The sequence below is a fragment of the Falco peregrinus genome, chromosome 2, assembly GCF_023634155.1.
Source record: "Falco peregrinus isolate bFalPer1 chromosome 2, bFalPer1.pri, whole genome shotgun sequence".
Lineage (NCBI taxonomy): Eukaryota > Metazoa > Chordata > Aves > Falconiformes > Falconidae > Falco > Falco peregrinus.
Window position 1 is genome coordinate 69,378,316 of NC_073722.1, and position 10,758 is coordinate 69,389,073.

The 10,758-nt window shown below is 40.2% G+C and overlaps 1 protein-coding gene across 1 annotated transcript in view; it reads right to left on the minus strand.

Moving 5' to 3' along the window:
• Positions 1–7,772: 7,772 nt before the first annotated feature.
• ARHGEF38 (Rho guanine nucleotide exchange factor 38) overlaps positions 7,773–10,758 on the minus strand; it is a 36,345-nt gene continuing 33,359 nt past the window's right edge. Inside the window, exons 12-14 of the mRNA XM_005238085.4 lie at positions 9,487–9,685; positions 9,050–9,309; positions 7,773–8,271 (exon numbers count right to left, since the gene is read on the minus strand). Of these exons, the coding sequence (XP_005238142.2) occupies positions 8,086–8,271; positions 9,050–9,309; positions 9,487–9,685 (645 nt within the window). The 3' untranslated portion in view covers positions 7,773–8,085. The remainder of the gene's footprint in view (positions 8,272–9,049; positions 9,310–9,486; positions 9,686–10,758) is intronic.

Here is a 10,758-nt window from a genome sequence, read left to right on the forward strand (position 1 = left end):
AGCAAATGGATTCTGTATATTCTAGAAGTTTCTTTCCATGTCCCCCCAGTGATTTGTGTTTTAGATGGAACACTCTGCTCATGCATGCTTTCCCAAATCTACTGGAAGACCCTGTATTTGAATTTACTAGCAAGTGTTGCAGAACTTCTAACTGGATATGGGCATTGGATCTTTCAAGGCTGGTATGTAGATGGGTTGAATCCTGGGAAGAAGAGGTGGATTTCCAGAAGCAATCTGGAGAGAAGGGCCAGGACATGTTAGAGATTTAGAAGAGTCTTAAGCTTATAGGAAGCTAATTCCAGTCTCCTGGCTGCAAAAATACATTCACAAAGAAATGCTAGGAGACTCATATTAACCAGCTGTATTATGGTACCTGTTTTATCCCTTGAGTTGTAATTGGAGGAAAAAATTACATATCACCTCACCAATTCTGATGTGGCACAGTGTCAGATTCATATTAATCTAAGACCTGTAGCAAGCTCCCTGCTTGGATTTCAGGTTGGCTAGCCTGCCAACAGTGTCTGAAGGTACAAAGGCCAGGCTCTGGAACTTGGGAGGCCAAGTATTAGGATCTATGTAACCCAGAACTGGGATCCTAATACACCACTGTCCCTCCCAGAGCATCCATGGGATGAAGGGTTTGTTTGATTTGGGCAGGGGGTAGAAGTATTCAGAAACTGTCTTCCTTTCTCCTCAACTCACAGACTTCCTTTTTTCCTCCTCTACTAGTTCCCTTGTGGATTTGCAAGTGTCTGAAATACTGATGTAAGGTATGTTAGCCGTTACAGTATTTGTAATAGCATAGACTTTCAAATAGGAAGGACTGCTCAGAGAGATGAATATATTCCTTTAGCCCTGTGTGAAAATGAGCGTTCATGTTTTGCTTTTATGGGAACTGGTGTATCTGTGCTAGTGTCTCAGTTCCAGGAGCAAATGAAGCAGATGCCATGGGATTATTACAAGAGAGAAGCAGTGCCAGGACACAGGTGCATTGAGGCATCAGTAGTGTCCAAGGTGATTTGTATCCTACTGGCATCTTGGGTCCTCTGCCTAAGTGCTAATGATATAATGAGCTTGAATGGGGGCAGGGAGGAGAAAGAGGAATTTGTATGTGTGGGTATTGTTCAAGCTGAATACATTAAATTTCCACTTTCGGGCCCTTGTGTGGGATCAGCTTTGTCTGTCTTCGCTTTGCAGAACACAAGCCCTCTACAGCCCTAGCAGTCTTGCGTTTAGCCCAGATGCTGTTACAAAGGAAGTTTGTAGGCGCTGTGACTGCCTCTCGGGAGCTTCCTGTGGAGGCATCTGTGACATTTTCCTGACTAGACCTAGCTCTTACAACCGCAAGTGCCCCTCGAGCTATTTCCATGTATCCTGCTGGGTTCTGTTACACTCCTTCAAATCTGTCCCAGCCACCCATAGGTTATGCTTACCACCATGACTAAGACAGGTAGTTGAGAAAGTATCAGGTCTTCCAGCTCTCCACTTGCACCCCTGAGCTGTTCTTCACAGCTTGTGATCCCTCTCTTTGTCCCAGCTGCTCCAGGTTGTTTGACTCACAAGAACTGGTTCAGGCTGAGCACTAGAAAATTATCTTGACTCTTGCTGTCTGTGACCAGCACTCTGCAATCCTCTCTCCATTCCTTCTGTGGTGAACGTAGCATTTTTAAACATGAAATCAGCTTAGACTCTATTATGTTTGTGTGGCGAGGTTTTGATAGCAGGGGGGCTACAGGGGTGGCTTCTGTGAGAAGCTGCTAGAAGCTTCCCCTGTGTCGGATGGAGCTAATGCCAGTTGGCTCCAATGTGGACCCACCGCTGGCCAAGGCCAAGCCCAGCAGTGACAGTGGTAGTGCCTCTGTGATAGCATATTTAAGAAGGTTCCTGGCAGGACCTGTGGAGAGAGGACCCTGTGCTGGATCAGGTTTGCTGGCAGGACATGAGCTCCTGGGGGTGACCTACGTTGGAGCAGTCTGTTCCTGGAGGACTGCACAGCTGGAGCGGTTCATGAAGGGGGAAGGACTCGTGTTGGAGAAGTTCATGGAGAGCTGTCTCCCATGGAAGGGATCCCGTGCTGGAGCAGGGGAAGAGTGTGAGGAGGAAGGAGCAGCAGAGACATGTGATGATCTGACCGCAGCCCCCATTCCCTGTTTCCCTGTGCTGCTGGGAGGAGCAGGTAGAGAAAATCAGGAGGAAGGTTAAACCTGGGAAGAAGGGAGGGGTGGAAGGAAGGTGTTTTTAAGATTTGGTTCTTATTTTCTCGTTATCCTGCTCTGGTAATAAATTAACTTTCCTTAAGTTGAGTTTCTTTTGCCCACAGTGGTAAGTGGTGAATGATCTCTCCCTGTCCTTACCTTGACCCATGAGACTTGTATCTTATTTTCTCTCCACCATGTCCAGCTGAGGAGGGGGAGTGATAGTGAGGGGCTTTGGTGGGCACCTGACATCCAGCTAAGCTCAGCCTACCACACAGACTTTCATAGGCAGGTGAAAGCTACAGCTTTTCTTAGCCATCCTGTATTTTAAGCATGTGTAAAGCTGATACATCACCTATTTCCCACATCTCTCTGTTCTCCCCAATTAAGATTTAGGCTAAGGTTTCTTAAGCATCTAAAAGAATAGTTTCATTTACTCAGGATTGCCTCAGCTACCTGGAGAATTTGCATACTTTTTCAACTCTTACTTCCTGCGGAGGGAAAAAAGAAAGCCTTTGTCTTTGTAGTGCCTGCAGCTTCCAGGACGATATAAAAATAACAGCATGAGGAGGAGGAATCCACAACTTTTATTGCTTTATGATCAGCCCATCCTTCTTCCTCTCTAGCACAAAAGGTTTTGAATGGTGGTATAGTAGGAAAACACACTGCAGCAGTTTCCATTAGCAAACAGAAGGCATATTTTCTTCCTGAATGTTAATCAGAATGTTGCTAATGCCATGAAGTAGAATGTGAAGATAGATTCTTTTAATGCTAGAGCATCCTTATGTAAAGTGTTCACTCTAGTAGGTAAAACCTGCTCCCACAGGAAGGTTCAAGGTGCTAGCTGCCTTTATCTTGCCTCTGATGAATATACATAGAGTTTTGCTTGAGAGGGTTCAGGATCTTACATAGGAACTGTGCAGGTTACTTTAGGCACCATGTATGGGGTGAACAAAGCAGAAAAAGTTCACCTTTGTTTTTAAATTGTGGTAGCTAGTGCCATTTAAAATACCTCTGAGACTTGATTCAAGTATATCCTGATGTTTTTACATCTGTAACTGGCAGAGGTTGACTGTAGGTTATCTCCTAATCATTTAGAAGAAAATAACTTCTAGTATACCTTTTATATGTGCCTGTTTTTTCCTTCTAATAAAGCCAAGTCTAGCTGGACTTGCTGATATTACTGTGTTAGCAAAATCTGCAAAAGAGCTGCAATTTGTAACGCCAAAAGACTTTCTTCCACTGTAAATTTCCCCAGCTTCCTAAATGAAACAAAAAGTCTTTCTGTTGGTAAAAAAAACGTCAGTTAGGATTGTGATTCTTTGAAGTATTATATCAGGAAGGATTTACAGCACAGACCTGGTCTTCTAAATCAGTTGTTTAGTTGAATATGTAAGGTAGGCACTGCTGCAAAACAGTAGGTTGAAGGGAACAGTTGCTTTCTGCTTTGAAGTTATAGTTAGGATGGAATTAACAACCGTATTTTCAGGAAAGGAGTCTGTTCTACAGGATTGTTTGACTGAATTTGCACGTCAGGGGAAGGAATCTAGTACAGGGAAGAAAGTAGAAAGGCCCTTCTGATTTATGAGAAGCGTACCTCATCCCCAAACCATACTGCTCTGGGATTTACTATAAAAGTACTTACTTGACTTTCCTTATCTATCTTATAAATCAGTATGGTAATGTTTTACTTCCACTTAAATATTTTTTTTCATTGATGCCCAAATTCTGATACCCTTGGTAATTTAAAACAATAGGTTACTCTGGTTCCATGAGTCCTCCTTCTGGCTGGGTTAGGGGGGTGCTGGCAATACCTGGATCTAAGAGGAAAGATCTAACACAAAGTTCTGTAATTTATTTTAGTAACACGGGCTTTTATCTACTACAACTCGTGACAGACCTCTGGCTGGATGCAGCAGTAAATAATGGTCACAGCCTCAGGAGCAGCTAGAAAAGAACAGGACTAAGCAGCATGGGGAAACTTGAAGTGTATTTTGAGATCTACTCAGTATTTTCATAGTGTTTGACAAAATATATTGATAGATAAGCTAGGATGCATGCTAGAAATGCAGCGTTTTACCTGAGGCAACTGCCTGTTTCCTCTGCTCTGCTAATTTTACAGTGATGCTTTTTATAGTTCACAATAGAAGGCAGATCTTGGATAGCATATAAAGCTCTGCTTCTGGAAAAAATACTGTTTAAAAAAAAAGAAACTGATAATTATGAAAATAGATTTTTATTATTACAATAATTTAGAATAAGATTTTTTCACCATTTCTGAACAAACAGTATTGTAAGAGGAATTGTAAGTAATAGATCCACAGGCACAAGGATTGTCATGGCTATGTTTCCTGTTGCAGCTGTTAGGTCCACTTCACATATCTGCATTTTTACAAGCTGTCTTAAAATGACAGCAAAAATATACTTTCGTGTTTGGAGGATGTAATTACTCAGTGAAGCTTCCTAAGATGAAAAGTCAGGAGTAACTCTTCAATCTGTGTTTGCATTGAAAAGGCGAATCCTTGCTTAAAGTTCACAGGCATCATCCAAGCAGAGGTAAGATGGTGAAGCACACAGGTGCCAGAGGTCAGAGCCAGAGACTGCTGTTCATTGACTTGGATGTTTTCTGGGTTCCAGGTTATCAATGACAACACTTAAAAATACTCCCTGAATGAAGAAACACTTCAGTTTGAGTGGACCCAATCTTGGAAGTACTTGTACATGCTTGTTGTTACAATGGTTCAATTAAGTAAAATGCATATTTGAATAAATGCAAGATGGGACCATTAAACTGCAGCCTGACCCTGCTTCAATCAAAATAAAAATTAGTTTTGTCATTAATCAGAATAAGAAAACTCTTAAGAGTACTGTAACCTTCTCTACATTAAAGAAACAGTTGAAAAGCATTGCACATTCTTAAGAATTTCTGGAGCCCTAACAACTCAGTTTCTAGTACTTAAAGCTTAACAAAAATTTGTCTGAGCCTGATACAAATTGTTGTAAATCTCCTTAATTTAGGAAGGATTTAGATTCAAAGAGCATCTTCAAAGAGCAATTGTGGTTTGCGTTCATCTCTTAAACAAAAATAAAACTTTGCAGTATATCTGTAATATCACATTATAACAGCTAAAACTTTGACTTTCTGAAATGAAGTAAAGCACTACATTTTTCCTGGATCCCAAGTTACAAGGCTGTAATAAAGATTTACAAATTACCCCACAATATAAAAGTTATTATGGGTCCTAACCATACACTGGGATTTCATATGGCCTACAAGGAGTTTCCAAGTCTCACAGAAGTTCAATGAAATATAGGTTGCCAGCTCCAGTATATTTCATCCTTCATTCCTTGTTACTTCAGGATAGCTAGTGAATATTCTGGAAAGCAGCATTTGAGTACGCTTTGAGACACCTTCACAGAGCCTGATTTTTCACAGGTGTACCCAACACTCAAAATCAGAGCTCTCCCTATGACTCAAGCTGAGTTCTCGGAGCTAAGACTTCAGGAATCTTTTTTTTCCTGACTCTTGCCTTCAATGAATTTCACTGTCTGAAATACAAATCTTCATCATTGTGTTTACATGACTGCATTAAGCCTATTAAGTATAATTCGGTCATTTCTAAAACTGTTTCAACTATTGCAAAGTATAGATCATCTCCAAATAAAATATTCTATATTGTAAGACATACTGAAAAGCTTCTTGTGTGCATCTTCCCCATAATCTTAAAATATAAAAGCCAAAGCAGTGCAAGCTTAGTAGAGGAGAGTCTTTCAGTCCATTCTTCCAAGCTGGTACTCCCTCTCCAGAGCTTTATTTTCTTCATTTAACTATAGGCAAAGTTTTCCATAAAAACAGATACATCCATTAATAAAATTAATTAGAATCTTTGTTGCTTGCTGTGGAAACAGCAGAATTTAAATGTGTGAGGTGATGTACAGTTATGCAAAATACATTATCTGTTATCACTGCTTTTTGGATTGCAGTAGTTCACAGAGTTTCACATACCAGTTTCTGAAAGTCCATCTCTGGGAACTTAAGAACTTCTGAGCAAGATTGAGAACTTGCTTTACCTTTTAGGGAAATAATACGAAAATTTGGGACACTGAAGAAAATGAAAGTAGGTTCATTAGTGTAGCAAAAACTATTGTTTGCATCAACTGCCCTAACTTTTCTCATCCTTTCTTTGCTGACAAGTGATTTCCTATTACACCTCAGTAGGGGTTTTGAATCATTTCATCTTCATACTCCACACTTCAACTATAGGAAGCAGAAACTTATACAAAAGTTTTAGAACAATTTCTGTATACCCTTGATCAGCAACACACACACCACCCCGCTTAACTTTAATAGTGTTTCCATTTTAATAGACAGTCAGTTATAAGCAATTATGCAGGAATACAGAAAATGCCTGACAGGAATTTACCTTCAGTTACACTGTCAGATGCAGGCATATACTTTTTGTGTCCTTTTTGCAATGCTTAGCATGAGAAGGTCCCCACTTACCACTGGAGGACCTAGGCATTGCTGTATTGAAATCAACTGCACTGAACACTCAGTTATTGATGGTAATAGCAATGAGATGTTACATCACTGCTCAGTCTAGCTCAAGTGTAGGGCACCAGCCTGACCTAAGGATTGCCTTAGTCAGTAAACCTAAAGAAGTACCACTTGACTTTCAGATCCTCCTTGGGATTTCTTGCTTTGTATGCTCACTGAAGATCCAACATGAACTATATTAACTTGTTAAAATAGCTTCAACCATTTTGAAGATACTTTAGCAAAATACAGGGCTTTTGACTCTGAATTCTGCAAACAGTGAATCAGCCCATCGATACATTCTTCACCGTCCAATCTAACATCAGGAACTTTGAGAATGATGATTTATTTTTTTTTCCTGGAAGAAAAATTTTGATGCATCTTAAGTCCTAGCTTATTCACTATGTGTTATGATCCCTATATCTGACCTAAGGAATCAGATAGGCAGTTAATATTCATTGAAAGGCACTGCTGGATTATTTTTTTTCTCATTTTAATAAATGTCCCAAGTCTGATAAAACGGGTTTTGTTTCACTTCACAGATCTTGCACTATAAAGCCATTAGTGTGGAGACGTATGTGGAATTGCAAACCTGGGGCAATTTCATATTGCTACAAACTGGTTTGTACCGTATAAAGTAGTTGTGTAATTAGTTTGAAAATTATAACTTCTTTATTTCACAGTACCTGTTTCTTGTGCCCTCTCTTTCCTTCCCTCCATTTCCATATTGAACTAAACATATCTTCTTCCCTGGAACCACCCATTGGCACCACCACATTTGGTAGGTTTGAAATTGAAATGTTTCCTACAAAAATTGAACCCTTTTTTCTTTTCTTACTGAGAAAAAGGTTCATTACAAAAGTGGCTGAGGATGAAAACAAACAAAAAAGCTCAAGTTTTAGGATGTGTCTATGTTCATTGAGAAAGCAGTTCAGGAACAATTCAGCCTGAACTACAGCATCCTGGAAGACTTCAATTTGTCCATTTTCAGGGCTAATTCTCTTAATCTTGAATATCATGCTTGAATATCATGGAAGAAAAATGTAATTTTAGCTGCAATTTGTAATTGTAGGTTCACTCTTGATGTGGGACGCTTTGAGAGAAAATTATGGGGTAATAGAAAAGCTCTTCATGATGTTACTCAGAATTAGTCTTCCCATTAAATGTTTCCACCTCAATGTCTTGACAAGGTGATGGCTTTTGGAGGATGGAGGTTCTCAATATCATCTGTGTGCTGTACCAGATACTATGGCTTCTGTCATTCACTTGTGAGTTTCCATTGCTTGCTGCAAACTGTAATAGGTGATTATTCTGTCTACTTCAGAGAAACTGGCTCAATGGGCCTGTCTGTTCCTATGCGTATGTCATCTTCCCGAGATAATTAGATGGTACATATCCTTTCTGACCTTTTGCTTCTGCTAGCCACCATTCTTTATTGCCACTTAGGTCAGAAAACCGAAGTATCCTAACCTTCTGGTACTCCTGAAGGCTGAGTTCCTGATCATTTCTTGCTTGAAATGCATAAACAGCATAGAAGGTCTGAAAAAGGAAAGCCACAAAAGTAAAAATCTGAATTCAGACATGTAGCCACATTTTATCTTGTCAGTGTGTATTAGTGTGAATTCTGTATTCAGAAAATGTGTCATAACATAAACAAACCAGTGTGCAACTACATGGTCTGTAGTTGCTAGACAGACTACAATGAATAGGGCCAAGATAAAAAGTAAAACTGAAGGATCTGGAAAATTCTGCTGGGGTGGAATAAACCAAGCTCTGAGACGTCATCACCTTACTACACTAGTAAGGTTTTCAGCTCACACCAAGTGCCTGTTTCTGTCGCATCAAGCTGCCTTGGATTGGATGGAGAATTTTCCAGCAAGGTTTCCTTAGGCATAATCACCTTTCCTAAAGCTCCAGTACTCAAATGTGGCACACAGGTCATTTCTGTGCCTTGCTGGTCGGCATTACTACAGCTTTCTTGTCAACATTAAGTGGAAAAAATCCTCCAAACTGAGCTATTTTGCAGGTTCCTGCTCCATAGGGAGAACCTTGAGGCATTGTACATGGGGTGGGGTACTGCAACAGTGTGTTTTAGGTGACACAGGACGGCAATTCACGGTTTAACTGATAATCTTTTCCTACCTTATAGCAATTTAAGAAAGGCAAAGAACAGAGGATAATGAATTCCCATGTTGTACTGACAGATTAGTGCCAGTCTTTTCTAGTGTAAAAGGAAACCATTGAAGTTACAAGCAGTATAATTCTAGATTTGAAGTAGGAACAATGAGAAGATAGGCACAGCACGTATCATACTTACATGGTGATCATCCGTATCCTGAAAAGCATCGGTCCTTGTGCCATTAGCTGTGGGATTTTCACAGAAGTGAAGAGATGAGCTGCTGTCACTCTTTTTGTGCCCCTGACTTCTTGTGCTGCTGTCAGCAGAGGGCCGTGAAGAGACAAAGAGGCTGATATTATCAAAATCGTCATCACCGAAGCCATTTTCTGCTACGTCCTTCTGTGTTTTGACTGGATTGTAAGGCCTCAGGAAGGAGGAGTACACATACCCTTTAAGGACTAGACACCAGAACAAAAAAAGAGAAAATAAACAGCAAAATACTGCTAAAACCATTTCAAAACCAACCATTTTATGCAGCTGTCAGTATGACAGAGGCAAACAGATGGGGCCGGAATGAAAAGAAATCAATATCCCAAAGGGAAGCTGTTATTGGGATGTTTGTGCAGAGAACTTACTTCCTGTGTCAACAAGCCATCTGCTTGTACTTCCAAAGGGGTCCTTTTGCTCCACAACAGCCACCAGTTCTCCTTCATGTAAATCAATATCAAATTCCTGCGTGGCATTGCACTTGCGCTTAGCTTGGTACAGCAATTCTGTGCTGTACGTAGACAACAGCTTGGACCTGTGGCCTTCTGTTTGATGTGTGGGTTCAAGCTGAAAAGCAAAAATACTACTCACCGGGAATAATGCTGAGGCCATTTCTAGAGCAACACAGATGTACAAAAACAAGTGTATGCTGCTTGTGGCAATGGACCTTACACTTCTACACACAGATCAAGGAGTTATTTACGCAGCTATATGTAACCAAACCTCCTTTGCATATGCAGCAAGGACCTGTCCAACTGCAATATTAATAGGTGAGCAATAAAGGGTAGATTTTAAAGAAATGTAGGAATTTTGATAAAGGCCTATTCTGTATGTGAACTGTCATTTGCTTGTTTTTCCATAGCAATGATCTTTGAATTCCTATGTAATATCACAAAAAAAAAAAAAAAGCATAATCCAAAAATCAGCTGAAGTGTGCTAAGGTCACATAGCAACTTGCATGATAACGCAGAAAAATCAAGTGGTACCCAAATAGTCTGCTTTTTGTGTGAAATTGCATCATTAAATAAGGGCAAGGTGCCATTAACTGCTGGAAGCATATTCACTCAGAGCTTGGTTAGAGGGCAGGGAGGGAGGTACCGCACATCAATGTGATCCTAACGTACCACAGAATCCTTACTGACGATAAAATGGATCCTACAGCTTCTTCAGCTTCTACTTTAAATCTGCACTTGAGGTTTTATCTTGGTGTAAACTAGACTCCTGAAAGCTCTGGAAATGTCTAATAAGACTGGGAACCAGGGGGACACAGATTTCCTGGTGGATTTTTTGAATCTTCAGCTGTGGGAGTGTATGTGTGTGTATATGTGTGTAAATACCAGTACACATAACCACAGTTGAAGAAGAGGGGAAAAAAAAAGTTCTGAATTAGAAGACTAAGATGCACTGTAGAAGTATTTAACAAAGATGTAATGGAAGTTTACATATACAACCTTAGACTTAACATGTGCTTAAAGACCTAAGGGTGATCAGAGAGAATTTCAAGATAATAACATGAAAAAAAGAGTGAAAAATCTTCAGAGGTTACTGGTCAATGGAAGAGCTTCATTCCAACAACCTGATTCAGAGTCCCAATGAAGAGACCAAGCCCAAACCTCTAGGTGGCCTAAAAATGGATTTGA